The following is a 22,057-nucleotide window of genomic DNA, read 5'->3' on the forward strand; positions in this document are numbered from 1 at the left end:
TCATCTGATCTGGCGCATACTGCATACTGCGCCAATTTACGTGGACGCGTAGGCCTGAATGCCCGCACAGGCTCAGAAGAGCTGACCTGTCGGCGGGGTTGCGATCATTGCCGGCGGCCAGCGTGACAACGCGGAGGACCAGGGCTGCGGTGAGGAACTGAGACTGCTGCTAGACCCAGGTGAGTAAAATCTGTTTTGCCCCCTCGCCTCGACAGTCCTTTAAAGAGAAACCGGAACCAAGAATTGAACTTCATCCCAATACCATAGCTGATACGCCCTTTCCCATGAGAAATCATTCCTATTCATAAATGGATCATCAGGGGGCTCTGTATGGCTGATATTGTGGTGAAACCCCACCCACAGTGTGATGTCAGGATTATGGTTCTAACATCACACTGTAGGAGCCTTGTTGCATTGTGGGAAATAATGTTTGTTTACAGCTGTTTCTAACTGCCAAAAAAGCAAGCAGCATCTCCTTTTACTGACATCACCTGCCAGCAGTAAACATGTCACAATGTAAATCAGGGAGAGGAAAGATTTTACAATGGGCAAACACTGACTAAATCATTTATACATAATTATTGTAAAAATGAAGCGCTTTTTATATTACATTATTTTCACTGGAGTTCCTCTTTAAGTATCACTTTAAACAGGAATACCCAGATGCATACATCTTTAATCAGGAGGAGCACTAACAGAAAAAAAAATTACACAAAAATGTTTCTAATCTTAAATTCCAACTTTATTTGCCAATTCTTATTATGGGTGATATGTTGCCTTTTGTTTCATTTTACATAGGTTTGCCTTGTGCTGCAGGATATATCGTTTCCCTATTATCTGCAGTTACAAGTTTCTTTACACAAATTTTTAATTTTAAATTCCTCTGACATGCCTTCTTCTTCGGAATCACACATTTCGTAGAGATCTTCACACTCATCAAATTCATCCAGATACGGGCAGTAGTTAGCTGCAAAGCAATGAAATATTGGCTTCAGTAATAGGGTACATTCTGTATAAACATTGGAGTTCAAAGCTCTGAGTCATAAATAGAGTTGAGCTGAAATTTTCGTAATTTCGCATTACTATAATTACGCATGCGAAATTTGCGATTACGATGCGAAATTAGCGTAGCGAAATTGCCATTAAAATCGTAATTGAAAATACCGTAAGCGTAATTTTCAACGTGAAATTTCGCGTTTCGTTCATGCCGTAATTTCGCATTAAACGCTACCGTAATTTCGCGTTAAACCGTAACGCTCCGTATAATATAAAAAAGCCGCCGACTTTAAGGGTTAATAGCAAAGCCCCCTTAAATGCTAAGAGCCTCTAATTTGGAGAATATATTAAGGAGATCAGGAGGAATAAGAGGAAAAATTTTTTTTTCAAAAAGACCTTATAGTTTTTGAGAAAATCGATGTTAAAGTTTCAAAGGAAAAATGTAAACATTTAAAAACCCGCCGACTTTAACGGTTAATAGCAAAGCCTGCTTAAAGTTTAGGAACACCAAATTCCCAGGGTATATTAAGGGGATCAGTGGGAATAAGAGGAAAAAATTTTTTTTCAAAAAGACCTTATAGTTTTTGAGAAAATCGATTTTTAAGTTTCAAGGGCGAAAATGTCTTTTAAATGCGGAAAATGTCCGTTTTTTTTGCACAGGTAACAATAGTGTATTATTTTCATAGATTCCCCCAAGTGGGAAGAGTTTTACTTACTTCGTTCTGAGTGTGGGAAATATAAAAAAAAAACGACGTGGGGTCCCCCCTCCCAGACCTCTTTAACCCCTTGTCCCCCATGCAGGCTGGGATAGCCAGAATGCGGAGCACCGGCCGCGTGGGGCTCCGCACCCTGACTATACCAGCCCGCATGGTCCATGGATTGGGGGGTCTCGGGAGGGGAGGGGCAGCCAAGCTTTCCCCTCCCCCTCCGAGCCCTTGTCCAATCCAAGGACAAGGGGCTCTTCTCCACCTCCGATGGGCGGTGGAGGTGGAGGCCGCGATTTCCTGGGTGGGGGGTTCATGGTGGAATCTGGGAGTCCCCTTTAAAAAGGGGTCCCCCAGATGCCCACCCCCCTCCCAGGAGAAATGAGTATAGAGGTACTTGTAGTACCCCTTACCCATTTCCTTTAAGAGTTAAAAGTAAATAAACACACAAACACATAGAAAAAGTATTTTAATTGAACAAAAAACATAACCACGAAAAAAGTCCTTTAATATTCTTAATTAACCATTAATACTTACCTGTCCCTTTAAATAAATGATCCCACGCAATATCCTCGGAAATGTTCTATCAGTTACAATGTAACAAAGTTATTACAATATAACAACTTTGTTACATTGTAACTACGCCGCACCCGACGTCACTCACCGCCGCCGCCGCCGCGTCTGTGCTGCAGGACCCGACAGAGCTCTGAGCTATAGCTCAGAGCTCTCAAAAGCATCTTTGTATTTGGGCTCCAAGGAGCCCCATTGGTCCTTAGCAGACCAATGGGGTTCCTTCTGATTTGAAGGAACCCCATTGGTCTGCTAAGGACCAATGGGGCTCCTTGGAGCCCAAATACAAAGATGCTTCTCAGAGCTCTGAGCTATATAGCTCAGAGCTCTGTCGGGTCCGTGCAGGACGCTAAGTCCCCGCCGGCTCCGCTGCCCTCCCCGCCTCTCCCACATGTCACCCACATGTGGGTGACATGTGGGTGACAGATGTGGGCGGGGTGGACAGCGGGAGCTGCGGGGACTTAGCGTCCTGCACGGACGCGTATGCGGCGGCTGAGCGGCGAGTGGCGTCGGGTGCGGCGTAGTTACAATGTAACAAAGTTGTTACATAATAACTTTGTTACATTGTAACTGATAGAACATTTCCGAGGATATTGCGTGGGATCATTTATTTAAAGGGACAGGTAAGTATTAATGGTTAATTAAGAATATTAAAGGACTTTTTTCGTGGTTATGTTTTTTGTTCAATTAAAATACTTTTTCTATGTGTTTGTGTGTTTATTTACTTTTAACTCTTAAAGGAAATGGGTAAGGGGTACTACAAGTACCTCTATACTCATTTCTCCTGGGAGGGGGGTGGGCATCTGGGGGACCCCTTTTTAAAGGGGACTTCCAGATTCCACCATGAACCCCCCACCCAGGAAATCGCGACCTCCACCGCCCATCGGAGGTGGAGAAGAGCCCCTTGTCCTTGGATTGGACAAGGGCTCGGAGGGGGAGGGGAAAGCTTGGCTGCCCCTCCCCTTCCGAGACCCCCCAATCCATGGACCATGCGGGCTGGTATAGTCAGGGTGCGGAGCCCCACGCGGCCGGTGCTCCGCATTCTGGCTATCCCAGCCTGCATGGGGGACAAGGGGTTAAAGAGGTCTGGGAGGGGGGACCCCACGTCGTTTTTTTTTTATATTTCCCACACTCAGAACGAAGTAAGTAAAACTCTTCCCACTTGGGGGAATCTATGAAAATAATACACTATTGTTACCTGTGCAAAAAAAACTGACATTTTCCGCATTTAAAAAACATTTTCGCCCTTGAAACTTAAAAATCGATTTTCTCAAAAACTATAAGGTCTTTTTGAAAAAAAATTTTTTCCTCTTATTCCCACTGATCCCCTTAATATACCCTGGGAATTTGGTGTTCCTAAACTTTAAGCAGGCTTTGCTATTAACCGTTAAAGTCGGCGGGTTTTTAAATGTTTAAATTTTTCCTTTGAAACTTTAACATCGATTTTCTCAAAAACTATAAGGTCTTTTTGAAAAAAATTTTTTTCCTCTTATTCCTCCTGATCTCCTTAATATATTCTCCAAATTTGAGGCTCTTAGCATTTAAGGGGGCTTTGCTATTAACCCTTAAAGTCGGCGGCTTTTTTATATTATACGGAGCGTTACGGTTTAACGCGAAATTACGGTAGCATTTAATGCGAAATTACGGCATGATACGACTGTAATGCGAAAATTACGCGAAAATTACGCTTACGCGAAATTTCGCGAAATCCTTCTTCATTACGATTATGTACTTACGGCCATAATCGTAATTACACTAATTACGCGAAATTTCGCAAAATCGTAATTAGGTCATTACGCTCATCTCTAGTCATAAATATGCAGATGTAACAATCTGAATACCCATTCCTGATGTTTCTCCAGCCTGGAAGAACTCCAGTATAGGTGTCTACTGTACTGCCCCTCACGCTAAATACATCCCATTAAAGCTGTCTATTGTACTGCCTGCTAGGCTCAAAGAATCCCATTAAGGCTGTCTACTGTACTGCCTGTTAGGGTCAAAGAATCCCATTAAGACTGTCTACTGTACTGCCTGTTAGGGTCAAAGAATCCTATTAGGCTGTCTAGTGTACTGTCTGTTAGGGTCAAATAATCCTATTAAGGCTGTCTACTGTACTGCCTGTTAGGGTCAAAGAATCCCATTAAGGCGGTTTACTGTACTGCCTGTTAGGGTCAAAGAATCCCATTAAAGTGGACCCAAATTAAAAATACAAGATTTCAGAAATAAAATCTATTTTCTAAATTATAATAATAAATAGCAGCCTTTTTTCAGCTGCATGATGACAAATATAAAATATTTTACATTTATTGGAGGAACCCCTCCCTTCCTTTCAAATTGCCGGGATTTTTCCGGCAAACTGGTGGAGTAGATGGTGTCTGGCAATGGAGGAATTGCTAATGGCTGCCCCCAGTATAACCCTAGCTATGAAAAGAGAAGGGTGAAAAGCATGCACTGAAATGATCATAGGTTTGAAGGAGTGTTTATTTATCTTTGTATGTGTCAGAGTGGTGCAACTAAATATTTTTATTTAAAAAAATGTTTGGTTTGGGTCCGCTTTAAGGCTGTCTACTGTACTGCCTGTTAGGGTCAAAGAATCCCATTAAGGCTGTCTGCTGTACTGCCTGTTATGGTCAAAGAATCCTATTAAGGCTGTCTACTGTACGTGTACTGTCTGTTAGGGTCAAAGAATCCTATTAAGGCTGTCTACTGTACTGTCTGTTAGGGTCAAAGAATTCTATTAAGGCTGTCTACTGTACTGTCTGTTAGGCTCAAAGAATCCCATTAAGGCTGTCTACTGTACTGCCTGTTAGGGTCAAAGAATCCCATTAAGGCTGTCTACTGTACTGCCTGTTAGGGTCAAAGAATCCCATTAAGGCTGTCTACTGTACTGCCTGTTAGGATCACAGAAACCCATTAAGACTGTCTACTGTACTGCCTGTTAGGATCACAGAAACCCATTAAGACTGTCTACTGTACTGCCTGTTAGGGTCAAAGAATCCCATTGAGGCTGTCTACTGTGCTGTCTGTTAGGTTTAAAGATTCCCATTACTGCTGGGAATACACAATGAGATTTTTCAGTCAATTTTTATTTTCCGATCGATTTTCTTATCTTTTCTTATTCATTTCCATTCACTTCTATGAGAAGACGATCGAAAATAAGATTGGACATGTCGGAAATTATCTATCGAACCATCTATCTGCTGAAAAATCTTATGGTGTATTCCAAGCATTAGGCTGCTTAAAACGGCCCTGAACTCAGAACTTCCTCTATGCTCTAATAAAAGATAAGACAGCATAATAACCTCTTTGTTACAGCTGATACACACCGTGCAATAAATCTGCAGTGTGTCTAATTGCTGCTTTCAGGGAAGAAGACATAGGATTAACATCATGTGATAACAAATTAGCTGCTCTATCAAGGACTGCTGAGATTCCTGAGCTAAAACGGCTAAGAGATCAAATTACACTTGTGATTAATCACAGATAAGGGGGAATTAGACAAGTTAAACTCTCTATATAAATACAGGGTGCATTTCTCTAGGTTTATCTTCTGTCCTGTGCAAGAGTCCAGGTTCACTTTAATGTACTATCAGTCTTAAAGAACCTTACAGAGGCTGTATACTGTACCGCCTGTCAGGCTATAAGAACCCAAATGAGGCAGTTTGGTGCTCTGAAACAGAGATACACACCTCAGACACTGTCCTTTATTGACCTGAGGAAGCGGACACGTCCCATGAAACATGTTGCTTTTTTATTGGTGTCTAACAAGTAAAATTTCAACCTCTGATCACGATGTAAGACTGTTCCTATTACTAATCTCCACTCACTACACATTGTATCACAACTGGGGCACCTCCTCTCATCTTACATTGTCTCCTCCCCTGTCCCAGGGGTTACCTCTGTGACTACATCCAGTGGTCCTTTGTTTTTTCTGGAGTGAGACCCGCATTGATCAACCGAGTCATCATAACCGAGTGTGAACAAATGTGTCAGCACACCGTTTTTCCTTAAGATCACGCTCTTTTATTGAGCCATGCGTTACAAAAGGTAAGAAACCGACAATTGTTTCGGGGGCCTCACAGGGTCCCCCTTCTTCAAGGCGTATAGTTACAAGTGCATGCAATTCAAATCACCATATAAACTGACATAATCCCCCATCACTCCACCCATGATGATGCAAAACAATGATGTCATCTCCGTTGTTTACAACATAAACATGCCACATAGTTGATTGTAACCTTCAAACGCTGCAGCAATTATCCACTGTTTCACAACGGGGTGTGACTGGAGGAACCCCCAAAAGGTATGAATAACAATATACAGTAACGCTGAGCGCACTGATAAACATTATTTCTTAATCAAGGGCTTTGATTACAGGTTACAATCATGGGTGGGGTGATGGGGGATTATGTCAGTTTATATGGTGATTTGAATAGCATGCACTTGTAACTATACGCCTTGAAGAAGGGGGACCCTGTGAGGCCCCCGAAACAATTGTCGGTTTCTAACCTTTTGTAATGCATGGCTCAATAAAAGAGCGTGATCTTAAGGAAAAATGGTGTGCTGACACATTTGTTCACAGTTCTACTTGGGACATTGCCTATGTCCCAGTGTCAAGCACCCAACAACAATTCTGATGGTGTGCCCTCCAGAACCCTTTTCTTTTCATCATAACCGAGTGGAGACGGTCCTTCTCCACATGCCCGATATTGTGGTTGCCTACAGCAACCCACGTTTGTGAGTAGTTGTTATTTCTTTACATTTCCCAGAAAAACTACACTATTTATGTTCTTTTTGTCTCCTTTTCTTACCGGTACCTGGGTTTCCAAACCTGAAATTCATCTACCGGACCTCCCAGAATTGCTACCTAAGTGAACAGTTTGATTTCACAGAAGTGTGATTGACTTAGAGTTACACTGTGTTGTTTAAGTGTTCCATCTATTTTTACGAACAGTGTAGTAGCCCCTTTTTCATATCCAGGTGCCCCTTGGCCTGCATCTGCCCATGGCTCGGGCCTTTGGGGCCTTTGTGGCCTTCCCAGATATCCGGCCCTGTGTACTCTTGCGGGTAGATCTGCATCAGATGACCTGTTGATGAAGCCTTCAGGCCAGGTCCCAGCTAGATTATCTTCAGTGAAGTGATATAAGAACTTACTACATAATCCATTGCGACAATGGTTGGTGCAGTTGGCACAGTTATGCCCTGGAGTATAAGGAGTGTTGATGGTTTTCTTTTCATTTCCTCTGCAATGAAAGAACAGGACACCTAACTATCTCTGTTGTCACATAATGGTACACCTTCTACAAAAAACAATGCAAAACATCCGCATGAACATAAATCAAAGCTGGTTCAGCTATTAAAGGGGAACTCCAGCCTAAACAAACATACTGTCATTAAGTTACATTAGTTATGTTAATTAAAATAGATAGGTAATATAATCTCTTACCGACCCTGTTTTAAAAGAACAGGCAAATGTTTGTGATTTTATGATGGCAGCCATCTTTTTGGTTGAAAGGAGGTGACAAGGAGCAGGAGACACAGTTCCAACTGTCCTGTGTCCCGATCACCACTCCCAGCTGCGCGCTAGGCTTCAAATCTCAAATTCAAAATTTACATAAAAAAAGTTTGTACCAAAACAGCAGAATGAGAACAACAACATCAGAAATCCCATCATGCTTTGCACAGCATCAGGGGAAAAATGCCAGGGCAGTTTTCTTCTGTGCAGCTAAAAATGAGGCTTGGGTAAGAAAAATAGTTCTGATGCTGTGAAACTGTTAAAGAAACACCAAGGGCTCGATTTACAAAACGGTGCTAACTTTAGCACTGGCACTTAGCACGTCTAAACTCAGTTTAAATGTGAGAAGTAGTGATCGCGCGCAAAGTACCGCGCGCAAAGTTTTGCGCGTGCACTGCATAGAGCGCAGGGCGCTCCGCGCGAAGTGCCCACTGAAGCCTATGGGACTTAGACTAAAGACTTTAGACGTGCTAAGTAGGTTAGCACCACATAGTAAATCAAGCCCCAAGCCTTTTCAGTGCTTCTGAGTAGATTTTTAGTCTGGAGGTTCACTTTAAAGCAAACTTGTAACGTGTGTGTGTGGGGGGGGGGGGGGGGGGGGGGGTGACGGTGGTAGATACTTACCTCAGTAGACAAAAGCCTTGGGATGATTTATAGGACTTTACAGAACCTTGTCAAGCCACTGTTCCAGTGTAGGGACTATTTAGACTGGGCATGCACAAGCAAGATCCGCACATGCCCGGTAGAAGCTTTTTCTCCCATGCATTAGGGCTTTGATCTACTTAGCATACACAGAACGTACTTGCTCATGCCTAGTCTGGATTTGCTTGCCCACAGCAGGAGCACAGCCCCAAGAAACCTAATCGATAAACTTTAGCCAAAGAAGTTTAGAGGAACCAAAGCTGGAACTCTGGGCTGCAAGAGGACCAATTGAGATAAGTAACTAACTTTTTAGTTTTTTTTCCTTCAAGCACACCTGAACCAGATTTAGAACTGGGGATTTTAACTCATCTGGGGCTTCTTTCAGCACCCTGTAGTCCCTACTGTCTACACATTCTTCTCGATCCCATCCCCATCACTTAGAGCGTTCTGCCCATGTGTGGTTCATAAAATAATAAAATGTGCATGCATAGTGCACTCCCAGCGACAGGAGAGTGATTGACAGAGGGCACATGGATCATGGGATTGTGGCAGGGCCAGATTTGTTTTGGAGGCTTGGCCGTCCCTCTCCCCCAGAGCCACCCATACCATGAACCATGCGGGCTGGTATAGCTCAGGGTGGCTATCCCAGCCTGCATAGGGGCTAAAGAGGTTTGGGAGGGGGTCCACACATATTTCTTTTTTTTTTAAAAGTACCCTTTTAATGGCCCAACCATAGCTGCTATTGCCACTGACCACCTGGAAACCCCATCATGAAATTCACTGATCTTTCTTCTGATATATGTAAATTTACACTACCAATAGGTTGATACATTATCTGTCATTTAACTGCATTTAAAATATTTTTTTCCTTATTGTAAGTTAAAAATATATTTTCTCAAAAACTACAAGGTCTTTTTGAAATGTATTGGGGCTTTGCCATTGACCGTTAAAGTCGGTGGCCATTGACCAATTTTTAAGGCAAAATTCAAGTTAAACCTGAGCAGGCGAACGATCGTTATTCGCCGGGAACCGTTCGCCGTCGAACATGCACTGCCATCACCATTCTTCTTATATTTGTTTGCATCTATTTTGTTTGTTTTGATTTGGTTGCTGTAGCCTCTCGTAAATTCTGGTTATTTAATTTCAGTTGGGCAGATAAGCAGCTCATGATAGTTATATTAGTAAGTAACAGAGGAGATATACTCACGCAGGGCAGTAATGGCACACATAGAAGTAGCACAATTCCTGATCAGGACAGTAATGGACGGCACAGCCTAGTTGGTAAGACTTGTGCCAGACAAACTGTAAAGATAAAAAGAAAATACATTAATATCCATGCACTGAACTTCAAAGCATGATGAAAAAAAAAATAAAAAAAAAAAAGTTGCAAATACTTCTACTACTTGGAGTTCTCTTTTTATAGCCGTGGTCCCCTCCATGCTGCTGCTGTAGTCGCCATTCTACAACTAATGTTTTGAACCACACTTACCCAGGATGCCCTTGGCCATGCCTACTGTGCACAGCCATTTGGGAGTAGGAAGTGGCATGTAAATAAGACAGCGCATGCTTCCCTGACTGGAACACAAGATACATCAAGGAACATATCAGCTGCCGGGGCTGGAGGAAGTCCTGGGTAAGTATAGCTCATTTTTCTTATTTGCCTGATGATTCCACTTAAAACTAATGGGAAGCACAAATAAATCGAACAGATACTTACCTAAGGAGAAGGAAGGCTCTGGGTACTATAGAGCCTTCCTGCTCCTCTCCTGGTCCCCATGTTCCAGCTCTGGCTCCTCTGGTAGCAGTATTTCACCAATTGATACTGCTCTCTGCCGCTGCATTGGGAGCAGGAGTGCTACTGAAGACGGGCGGCTCCATACTACACCTGCATTGGTGTGATATCTCACGCGCTCACGTGCGCGCAGTACAGAAGTGTCTTCGGAAGCACTTGAGCTCCAAAAGACTTCCGAAAACTCCCACAGTGGGGCATTCAAAAGGCGGGGGGGGGGGGGGGCGTTAGGGGATGACACTGCTGGAATATATATAGGACCCAGAGCCTTCCCACTCATTAGGAGAGTATCGTTTTTTTTTTTTTTTTTTTTTTTGTTTGCTTCCAATTCACTTTAATCAGGAGCTCCTTCACAGGTCACTTCATGGTTACAGACACCCATGGCTGCAGCTGCAATCTTCAGGACATGCTTGGTCTGAGCCAGCCCCTTGCAGACAGGATGATTCAGCAGAGACCTCTCCCAGGTCGGGATGCAAGACCACAATATTAAAATTAGGATTTTTAGCTGCTGGTGCATTCTTTGACACCAAAAGGTAACATATGGACACTCTGCGTCAGAGCAGGGACAAGGTCCTCCAGCACCCAAGGCTGAGACACCAAAGTGCGCCCCTCCATCCCTGCCACCCCAGCCACCACACACTGATTGCTATTAGACTAAGAGAGCCACAGTGCCCACAACCTCCCCAACACCTTAATCTCTAGTTATATGGCTTGCAGTCACTGCTATGTATCCCTTTTTCTTATTTCTTTCTGCTTCATACACAATTAGGAATGACAGCTGAATGAATTGTGCGCCCCCTCCTACACTGCGCCCTGAGGCTGGAGCCTCTCCAGCCTATGCCCCGGCCCTGCTCTGCGTTCTAATGTCTATGCCTGAAGCTGGGCTTAGCATCCTCTATAAGATTAATTTTCCACTGCATGAGTTTCAAACCATTTTTTCAGCAGGCATGTGTTTGGCAATGATTCTCCTATTGCTATATAACTTGTTTTGCAAATGAGTTAAAGTCAATGGAAGCAATGGAGAGAATCTTACACAAAATGCAATGTTATGTAATATTTTGTGCAATTTCCCTGTCTCAAGCAGCTCAGAAGGTTTGTGACAGTGTTCTGCTGCCATCAGGTGGCTGAAATACGTCTGTGCAGCCTTCAATCCAAAGTGAGGTCTCATTCACACCTAAAATCGAAAAATGCAAACGCAAGCGTTTTGTATTTTTGTGTGCTTTCCCCACCTCTCCCGGCACTTCACTGCACACTCTGTTACTGGTAAAAGCACTTTTCTAAGTGCTTTTCCAGAGCGGTTTTGTAACTCGCTCCCTGACTCAAGTCAGGAAGTGAACTGTTTAACCCAGAAAATAATAAATACAATGTATTTATTCTTAAAAACGTGAACGCAATTTCTGCACAAAGCGATTTTCTGAGCGTTTGCGTTTTTCCTATACCTTCCATTGAAGCAAAATCGCCTCAATGGTCCAGGCACCGCTTTGCTGAACGCACAGTGCACAAACCGCGCTGATATGAACCTTCTCATAGACATTCATTGCCCAAGCATTTTGTGGGCAATTTTAAAAATTGCCTGCTTAAATCCGGAACCGGGAGACATCCGGATAGTTGCTATCTGGATATCTCCCAGTAAATCTGGGCGGGGTGGGCGGGGGGTCAATCTTACCTGTCTGACGTATTCTTCGTCCGTCCCTCGGCGCCTCCCATGGTGCGGTCCAAGCGGCGGTCACGCGATTACAAACACTTCCTCCTTCTGGGTTGAAGGAGGAAGTGTTTGTAATCATGTGACGTGCGTGGACCGCATCGTGGGAGGCGCCGAGGGACAGACGAAGAATACGTCAGACAGGTAAGATTGACCCCCCGCCCACCCCGCCCAGATTTACTGGGAGATATCCAGATAGCAATTATCCGGATGTCTCCCGGATCCCAATGAGGCTTCCCCCTCCCCTGTAGGTGCAGGCAGTACAGCTCTGGCTCTCCTGAAGTGTCCCTCAATCTGCCCTCGACAAGCCTGACAAGCGGTGAATATAATAAGCGCTGATTTATTTACCTTTCCTGGCTCCAGCGGGGGCGCTGTTGCGGCTCTCAACATGGAGATAGGCGAAAATAGCTACTGCGCAGGAGCAGGAGACTTGCGCCTGCGCAGTAGAGCGGCCCAACAGCGATCGGCTATTTCTGCCTATCTCCGAGCGGAGAGCGGATAGTGCGCTTGCGCTGGAGCCGGGAAGGTAAATATTGTCGCTACCATGGGACACAGGAGGATGGGAGAAGTCTCAATAGGATCCGGAGGCTTCCTCCACCCGAGGTGAGTACCACCCAAGGGAGGTTTTTTCGTTACAGGTTTTCTTTAAGGCTTGCATTGTCTCCATTACGTCATTTAAGTAAAAATCATAAAACAGAATTCAAAGTTATTGATAAGTTATGTCGAAGGCACTCTCACCTTGATGGTTGTCCCAGTTTGTTATAATGTTGATGATTTTTTGAGCCATAATCATCAACATTATAACAAACTAGTTGACCTAAGCCTGTTACAATAACGGGCTCTAGGCCACCCTCGCAACCCCCTCCACTCCCACCCGTCACCTGTGCTGGCCTTATGTCACTATGCATGCGCATGCACCGAGCACACACCCGTGCACCAAGCGCACAATCTCACGTGCACCGTGCTGCACACGCCCGCCCCCCTTACCCCATACTCCTGCTGCTCTAAAGTCTTCCCGCATGCCTCATATGTGCAGTACGCAAAAGCACAAACACAGGAACACGCAGGAGGAGGATGCAGGGACACATGGGTTTTATTAGGTAGGATTAAGGGCACCAGGTTCCCTCTCCTATGCATCCTACAGCTTTCAGCTGCTTTCCGGCACCCGATGCAGGTCAGGTGACACGTCGGGAGCCATACGCGTAGGACACAGGAAAGGTGCTGGGAGCTGCAGCATTAGTATATTGTGAAAATGTTCAATATTGTTTGCTCAAAGTGTCTTACTCTAATTCATCCAAAACACCTGTGAAGTGTTCCTGTTTCATATAGTAGTTTCACCTTTTAAAGAGAACCTGTAACAAAAAAAGTTCCCCTGGGGGGTACTCACCTCGGGAGGGGGAAGCCTCAGGGCCCCAATGAGGCTTCCCCCATCCCTGTAGCTGCAGGCAATCCAGTGCTGGCTCCCAAGTGTCCCGCAATTCTCCCTCGACAAGCCTGACAAGCGCTGATAAGTGCTGATTTATTTACCACTAGTCGACCCGCGGCGTAGCATACGCCGCATAAGAGGGTAGAGGGCAGGAAGGGGGTATTGGGCACAGCGGCGGGGAGGGGGGTTGGACCCCCCTCAACTGGGTCCCCCATGTGTGCTCTACCTCCAGCTTAAGCTCAGCAGGAACCCCCTCACCTGGGTCCCCCATGTGCACTCCCCCTCCTGCTTAAGCACAGTAGCAGCCGCCACTATTAGTAAGAGGCAGCGGGCGGGGATGACTCACCTCTTCCGTGTTCCATCGTGCGTTCCACTGTCGTCACTTCCTGCAATGCCGCACACTGTATTGGTGTAATTTCCCTTTTTAAAACAGAAGGAAATCTGCAATAATTCAGCTATAAGTGAACCTTTGTGGCTACCCACAATGCACTGTTACTAAATATGCAAATTACCCCTTTTCCCCCTTGGTAAGCCAAGCAAGCATATAGCTTTAAATTTTACACAGTCATATCAAACCCACATGTAGACTGTCTGTTTCAGACTTTTGGTCCTCATCAGTACATGGCAGGGATTGATATGGCTGTATGAGATAGGGCTTGGACCAGTACAACAGAGTAACCAAGCAGCTCAGGGTGACCCAAACCACTCGGAATGCATAGGGGGGATAAAAGGGACCAAAAAGACCTCCGACTAAAAAAAGCAAAGCTTGGTATAATTTGCCTTCTTAAATCTGCAATAATTCAGCTATAAACGAACATTTGTGATTACCCACAATGCACTGCTATTAAATATGCAAAGTATTCCTTTTCATCCTTGGTAAATCAAGCAAGCCTATAGCTTTAAGTTTTACACAGTCATATCAAACCCACATGTAACAGCCTATTTCAGACATTTGGTCCTCATCAGTACATGGCAGGGACTGATACAGCTGTATGAGATAGGGATTGGATCAGTACAACAGAGTAACCAAGCAGCGCAGGGTGACCCAAACTACTAAGAATGTATAGGAAGATAAAAGAGACCAAAAAGCCCTCCTACTAAAAAAAAGCAAAGCTTGGTGTAATTTTCCTTCTTAAAACAGAAGGAAATCTGCAATAATTCAGCTATAAGTGAACATTTGCGGTTACCCACAATGCACTGCTACTGAATATGCAAATTATCCTCTTTGCCCTTGGTTTGATATGGCACTACTTCTTCTTCCTGCTTGGACCAGCCCCTTCTTCTTGCTTGGACCGGCCCTGGGGGCAGGGCGCTACTTCTTCTTCTTGTTTGAAGGTTGAGGCACTTACTCTATTATATATATAGATTCCTGGCTCCAGCGGGGGCGCTGTTGTGGCTCTCCGCACGGAGATAGGGGAAAATAGCCGATCTCAGTCGGGTCCGCTCTACTGAGCAGGAGACTTGTGCCTGCGCAGTAGAGCGGGCCGACAGCGATCGGCTATTTTCGCCTATCTCCGTGCGGAGAGCTGATACTGCGCTGGAGCCGGGAAGGTAAATACTTACATCCCCGCTGTTTGGGGAGCTTTATCGCCGCTGCTGTGGGACCGAGGAGGACGGGGGAAGCCTCAATAGGGTCCGGAGGCTTCACCCACCCGATGTGAGTACCCCCCAGGGGAGGGGGGGGGGGGTTTGTTACAGGTTTTCTTTAAGTTGAATTACTGAAATAAATAGACTTTTGCATGATACTCTAATTTTTTGAGTTTCACCTGTACTTAAAATAAAATGCCGTAAAATCTCCTTCTCTTATTACACAGACTAACCAGCAAGCTCATGGTGACCCAGAACTCATTGGCGTGTGTAAGGGACTACAATGGTCCTAAAAGCCTCCTTACTAAGATGTTAACTTTTGTTTTTCTTAACATCTTAGTAAGGGGGCTTTTAGGACCATTGTAGTCCCTTACACACCCCAATGAGTTCTGGGTCACCATGAGCTTGCTGGTTAGTCTGTATCTCTCGGTGTTACAAGCCCTACTGCATAGAGCCAAATTAATCCATGCCATGCACTGATGAGGATCAAACAATCCAAAACAGTCTGTATGCATGTTGGATTATTATGGCTCTGTACACATTAACAAGCTGACACATCATTGCATTCCAGCAGTTCTGGAGGTGTGTTTAGCTTCTAAGGGTAACAATGGTTAATTTGCATATATTCAGCAGTGATGCCCTGGGAGACATTTCAAGCTCACTCCAACCTGAATTTTTGCAAATTCTTTCTGTTTTAAGAAAGCAAACTTTTGTTTTTCTCTTATTACACAACTGAAGAAGCTGAATTGAAGTAACTTTAGATTTTATCTTGCTCAACAGTGTTCTGCTGCCACCCAGTGGCTGATATAAAATATTGCACCTTTTGGTCTTGAACAGTGCTTGGCTGCGTTCTGTCACCTAGTGCTTGGAAGAAAATCATATACGTACGGTATATATTTATTTATTTTACATTTCTGAATATATTTTAATTTAATTAACTTAATTACGTCAAATAACTTTTTGAATTGTACTGCATAAAATCTTTTCCTGCTAAGGAAAAAAAACAACTTTTGCCTGTTTGTCAGGGAGGAAACATAACGCTAAGGAGTTTAAATCCAATAGCACAATATTTATAAACCTGTGCTAATGTATTGATACATAGTTATATCTACATTATTTACTTTGCCATAATCATTTCTCGGTGGTGAACTGCAATTGCCGACTGCTGACTTAGTTTGCAGAAGCAAGAAGTTTTAAATCAGGATGATACCATTTATTGGCTAACTAAAAATGAATAAGAATAAGCAAGCTTTTGGCCTTGCAGCCTTCGTCAGGTTTATATCCTGTTAGTTTGCAAGCTGGTGGTACAGACAGCTTATATACATGCAACATCAAAAGGGAAAACAGATATTTTTTTCAAGCATAAATACATGTCATTAAGATGCCTTAATTCAAACAGACCATCAGAATGGGGTTAGAGGTTATTAGCTAAAATAAGGATCCTTGTTTATGCCATTGCTCACAGACCTGGGATTAGGATTGACCCAGAGGTATCGTAAATTCTTAGTTCACAAGTTCAGCTAGAATGGCTGAGAAAGTTTAAATATCATCAGTCTCATACCAATATAAAAAATTGTTGTCCTTATTCAAACCGTTTTGCACAGCTTTAAACCAATTTATAAATTTTGTTTCTGCTATTAATCGATCATTTGACGTTTTGAAGCCGCCCTTCAGGGCAGTGACATGAAGATCATCCATGCTGTGTCCGTTGGACCGAAAGTGTGAAGCAACTGGGAGTCCAGATTTGGTATCATTAATAGTGTGCTTGTGTCCATTCATACGTTTGCACAGGGTTTGTCCAGTTTCTCCCACGTACATAATATTGGGGCATTTAGCACACATGATCAGATATACCAGATTGGTGAACCCACAGGAAAATTTACCTTGTACTCTGTACTCCTGTTGTGAACCTGGTATCGTTACCCTGTCAGTGGAGTAAATGTGTCTGCAGGTCCCACATATTTTTTGTCGGCAGGGTGATGTTCCGTTTTGTTGAGGCCTATTCAAAGAACTCCTGACAATCATCTGTTTTAGATTGTGTGGTTGCCGATATGACAAGAGGGGAGGTTTAGGGAATATCTTTCTCAGTCTGTTAGTTTGCAGAGAGAGACTATGCCACTGGTGGCTTCGTAAGATGTGCAAACTAAGCGTGAGTCGCACCGAGTGTACGCACACACACGGCCCTGTCCACACATCCTTCTTGATTGTGCTCCCAACCCCATAAGCATTCTGTGCATGCATTGTTTTCAAAAAAACTAACCGCGCATGGCCTGAACACCCCCTGCGACTTTCGGGTCACACATCTTACAGTCACGCATCTTACAGAGCCAACAGCAGGAGAGTAGAGGGGAACAAGAGGATAGTGAAGGGCCTCACAGACTACGGGGGGGGGGGGGGGGCGGGAAGAAGCCCCAGGCATTAAAACAAGAAAAAAAAGATACTTACCTATAGAGCCTTCCTGCTCCTTTCCTGGTCCCCTCGTTCCAGCACTGCCTTCCCTGTTAGCAGTCTCCAACCGATGGGTCAGGGACTGCTCTCTTCTGCCACAGGAGGCTTCGGTCTTCGAGAGTTCGGAGCTGCCCGTCTTTGTGAGTACTTGAGCGAGGGGGGCAGTGCTGAAACGAGGGGCCGTGAGAGAAATAGGAAGACTCTATGGCCCATATGCAGTTCACTTTTTCTCCTGAGTTTTCTCCTAGGTGATATTTTCACACCTCCTCATAAATTACCTTTAAAAACACCAGCAAGTGGGAACATACTCAAAATAGTTTTGATAGTACTTTGTCATTTACTTTTTGGTACTTTTTCAATTGCAAAGTGCTAAAAAGTTATTTTAACCACTTGAGGATCACAGTCTTTTCGCCCCTTAAGGACCAGAGCCTTTTTCTCCATTCAGACCACTGCAGCTTTCACGGTTTATTGCTCGGTCATACAACCTACCACCTAAAGGAATTTTACCTCCTTTTCTTGTCACTAATACAGCTTTCTTTTAGTGCTATTTGATTGCTGCTGCGAGTTTTAGTTTTTATTATATTCATCAAAAAAGACATGAATTTTGGCAGAAAAATGATTTTTTTAACTTGCTGTGCTGACATTTTTCAAATAAAGTAAAATTTCCTATACATTTGAGCGCGAAAGTTATTCTGCTACATGTCTTTGATAAAAAAAAAAACATTCAGTGTATATTTATTGGTTTGGGTAAAAGTTATAGCGTTTACAAACTATGGTGCCAAAAGTGAATTTTCCCATTTTCAAGCATCTCTGACTTTTCTGACCCCCTGTCATGTTTCATGAGGGGCTAGAATTCCAGGATAGTACAAATACCCCCCAAATGACCCCATTTTGGAAAGAAGACATCCCAAAGTATTCAGTGAGAGGCATGGTGAGTTCATAGAAGATTTTATTTTTTGTCACAAGTTAGCGGAAAATGACACTTTCTGACAAAAAAAAGAAAAAAAAAAGTTTCCATTTCTTCTAACTTGCGACAAAAAAAAAATGAAATCTGCCACGGACTCACTATGCTCCTCTCTGAATACCTTGAAGTGTCTACTTTCCAAAATGGGGTCATTTGTGGGGTGTGTTCACTGTCCTGGCATTTTGGGGGGTGCCTAATTGTAAGCACTCCTGTAAAGCCTAAATATGCTCATTGGACTTTTGGCCCCTTAGCGCAGTTCGGCTGCAAAAAAGTGCCACACATGTGGTATTGCCGTACTCAGGAGAAGTAGTATAATGTGTTTTGGGGTGTATTTTTACACATACCCATGCTGGGTGGGAGAAATATCTCCGTAAATGACAATTGTTTTATTTTTTTTACACACAATTGTCTATTTATAGAGATATTTCTCCCACTCAGCATGGGTATGTGGAAAAATACACCCCAAAACACATTATACTACTTCTCCTGAGTACGGCAATACCACATGTGTGGCACTTTTTTGCACCCTAACTGCGCTAAGGGGCCCAAAGTTCAATGAGTACCTTTAGGATTTCACAGGTCATTTTGAGAAATTTCGTTTCAAGACTACTCCTCACGGTTTAGGGCCCCTAAAATGCCAGGACAGTATAGGAACCCCACAAATTACCCCATTTTAGAAAGAATACACCCCAAGGTATTCCGTTAGGAGGATGGTGAGTTCATAGAAGATTTTTTTTTTTGTCACAACTTAGCGGAAATTGATTTTAATTGTTTTTTTTCACAAAGTGTCATTTTCCGCTAACTTGTGACAAAAAATAAAATCTTCTATGAACTCACCATACTCTTAACGGAATACCTTGGGGTGTCTTCTTTCTAAAATGGGGTCATTTGTGGGGTTCCTATACTGCCCTGGCATTTTAGGGGCCCTAAACCGTGAGGAGTAGTCTTGAAACCAAATGTCGCAAAATGACCTGTGAAATCCTAAAGGTACTCATTGGACTTTGGGCCTCTTAGCGCACTTAGGGTGCAAAAAAGTGCCACACATGTGGTACCGCCGTACTCAGGAGAAGTAGTATAATGTGTTTTGGGGTGTATTTTTACACATATCCATGCTCGGTGGGAGAAATATCTCTGTAAATGACAATTGCTTGCTTTTTTTTTTTTACACACAATTGTCCATTTACAGAGAGATTTCTCCCACCCAGCATGGGTATGTGTAAAAATACACCCCAAAACACAATATACTACTTCTTCTGAGTACGGCGATACCACATGAGTGACACTTTTTTGCAACCTAGGTTCGCTAAGGGGCCTAACGTCCTATTCACAGGTCATTTTTAGGCATTTGGATTCTAGACTACTGCTCACGGTTTAGGGCCCCTAAAATGCCAGGGCAGTATAGGAACCCCACAAGTGACCCCATTTTAGAAAGAAGACACCCCAAGGTATTCTGTTAGGAGTATGGTGAGTTCATAGAAGATTTTTTTTTTGTCACAAGTTAGCGGAAAATGACACTTTGTGAAAAAAAAAAACAATACATATCAATTTCCGCTAACTTGTGACAAAAAATAAAATCTTCTATGAACTCATCATACACCTAACAGAATACCTTGGGGTGTCTTCTTTCTAAAATGGGGTCACTTGTGGGGTTCCTATACTGCCCTGACATTTTAGGGGCCCTAAACCGTGAGGAGTAGTCTTGAACCCAAATGTCTCAAAATGACCTGTGAAATCCTAAAGGTACTCATTGGACTTTGGGCCCCTTAGCACAGTTAGGCTGCAAAAAAGTGTCACACATGTGGTATTGCCGTACTCAGGAGAAGTAGTATAATGTGTTTTGTGGTGTATTTTTACATATAACCATGCTGGGTGGGAGAAATATCTCTGTAAATGACACATTTTTGATTTTTTTTACACACAATTGTCCATTTACAGAGAGATTTCTCCCACCCAGCATGGGTATGTGTAAAAATACACCACAAAACACATTATACTACTTCTCCTGAGTATGGCGATACCACATGTGTGACACTTTTTTGCAGCCTAGGTGCGCTAAGGGGCCCAATGTCCTATTCACAGGTCATTTTGAGGCATTTGTTTTCTAGACTACTCCTCACGGTTTAGGGCCCCTAAAATGCCAGGGCAGTATAGGAACCCCACAAGTGACCCCATTTTAGAAAGAAGACACCCCAAGGTATTCCGTTAGGGGTATGGTGAGTTCATAGAAGATTTTATTTTTTGTCACGAGTTAGTGAAAAATGACACTTTGTGAAAAAAATAATAAAAATCCAATTTCCGATAACTTTTGACAAAAAATAAAATCTTCTATGAACTCACCATACCCCTAACGGAATACCTTGGGGTGTCTTCTTTCTAAAATGGGGTCACTTGTGGGGTTCCTATACTGCCCTGGCATTTTACGGGCCCAAAACTGTGAGTAGTCTGGAAACCAAATTTCTCAAAATGACTGTTCAGGGGTATAAGCATCTGCAAATTTTGATGACAGGTGGTCTATGAGGGGGCAAATTTTGTGGAACCGGTCATAAGCAGGGTGGCCTCTTAGATGACAGGATGTTTTGGGCCTGATCTGATGGATAGGAGTGCTAGGGGGGTGACAGGAGGTGATTGATGGGTGTCTCAGGGGGCGGTTAGAGGGGAAAATAGATGCAATCAATGCACTGGGGTGGTGATCGGAAGGGGGTCTGAGGGGGATCTGAGGGTTTGGCCGAGTGATCAGGAGCCCACACAGGGCAAATTAGGGCCTGATCTGATGGGTAGGTGTGCTAGGAGGTGACAGGAGGTGATTGATGGGTGTCTCAAGGTGTGATTAGAGGGGGGAAATAGATGCAAGCAATGCACTAGCGAGGTGATCAGGGCTGGGGTCTGAGGACGTTCTGAGGTGTGGGCGGGTGATTGGGTGCCCGCAAGGGGCAGATTAGGGTCTAATCTGATGGGTAACCGTGACAGGTGGTGATAGGGGTGATTGATGGGTAATTAGTGGGTGTTTAGAGGAGAGAAGAGATGTAAACACTGCACTTGGGAGGTGATCTGATGTCGGATCTGCGGGCGATCTATTGATGTGGGTGGGTGATCAGATTGCCCGCAAGGGGCAGGTTAGGGGCTGATTGATGGGTGGCAGTGACAGGGGGTGATTGATGGGTGGCAGTGACAGGGGGTGATTGATAGGTGATTGACAGGTGATCAGTGGGTTATTACAGGGAATAACAGATGTAAATATTGCACTGGCGAATTGATAAGGGGGGGTCTGAGGGCAATCTGAGCGTGTGGGTGGGTGATTGGGTGCCCGCAAGGGGCAGATTAGGGTCTAATCTGATGGGTAACAGTGACAGGTGGTGATAGGGGGTGATTGATGGGTAATTCAGGGGCGTAGCAATAGGCCCTGCAGCGCCTGCGCCCGGAAGCGGAAGTGACGTCAGCCGCTAGAGCGAGAAGGCAGCGATGGAACGCAAGGAAGAAGGTATGTATCCCGCCGCCGCTGCCCACACACATTCACTAGCTGGAGGGGGGCGCAGAGGGGAGAGCCCCGAGGTGAGGGAGAGGGGGGAACTTCCCCTCTCCCCGCCGACTGTGGGCAAGGCTTTCCCCTCATGCTGCCACCCCTCCAGCCCCCAAAAACCGACCACGAGCGGGCCCCAGGGGGGGGGTAGGGAGGGGGGCGCTCTGAAATTCTGCAGGGGGATTTTCAGGTGTCTG

General features: G+C 44.2%; 1 protein-coding gene across 1 annotated transcript in view; it reads right to left on the bottom strand.

Moving 5' to 3' along the window:
* Positions 1-753: 753 nt before the first annotated feature.
* LOC137570339 (serotriflin-like) overlaps positions 754-22,057 on the bottom strand; it is a 55,229-nt gene continuing 33,925 nt past the window's right edge. Inside the window, exons 6-8 of the mRNA XM_068278987.1 lie at positions 9,635-9,729; positions 7,425-7,513; positions 754-967 (exon numbers count right to left, since the gene is read on the bottom strand). Coding sequence (XP_068135088.1) covers positions 834-967; positions 7,425-7,513; positions 9,635-9,729 — 318 coding nt within the window. The 3' untranslated portion in view covers positions 754-833. The remainder of the gene's footprint in view (positions 968-7,424; positions 7,514-9,634; positions 9,730-22,057) is intronic.

Source organism: Hyperolius riggenbachi, chromosome 4, assembly GCF_040937935.1.
Source record: "Hyperolius riggenbachi isolate aHypRig1 chromosome 4, aHypRig1.pri, whole genome shotgun sequence".
In the NCBI taxonomy this organism is placed as follows: Eukaryota; Metazoa; Chordata; class Amphibia; order Anura; family Hyperoliidae; genus Hyperolius; species Hyperolius riggenbachi.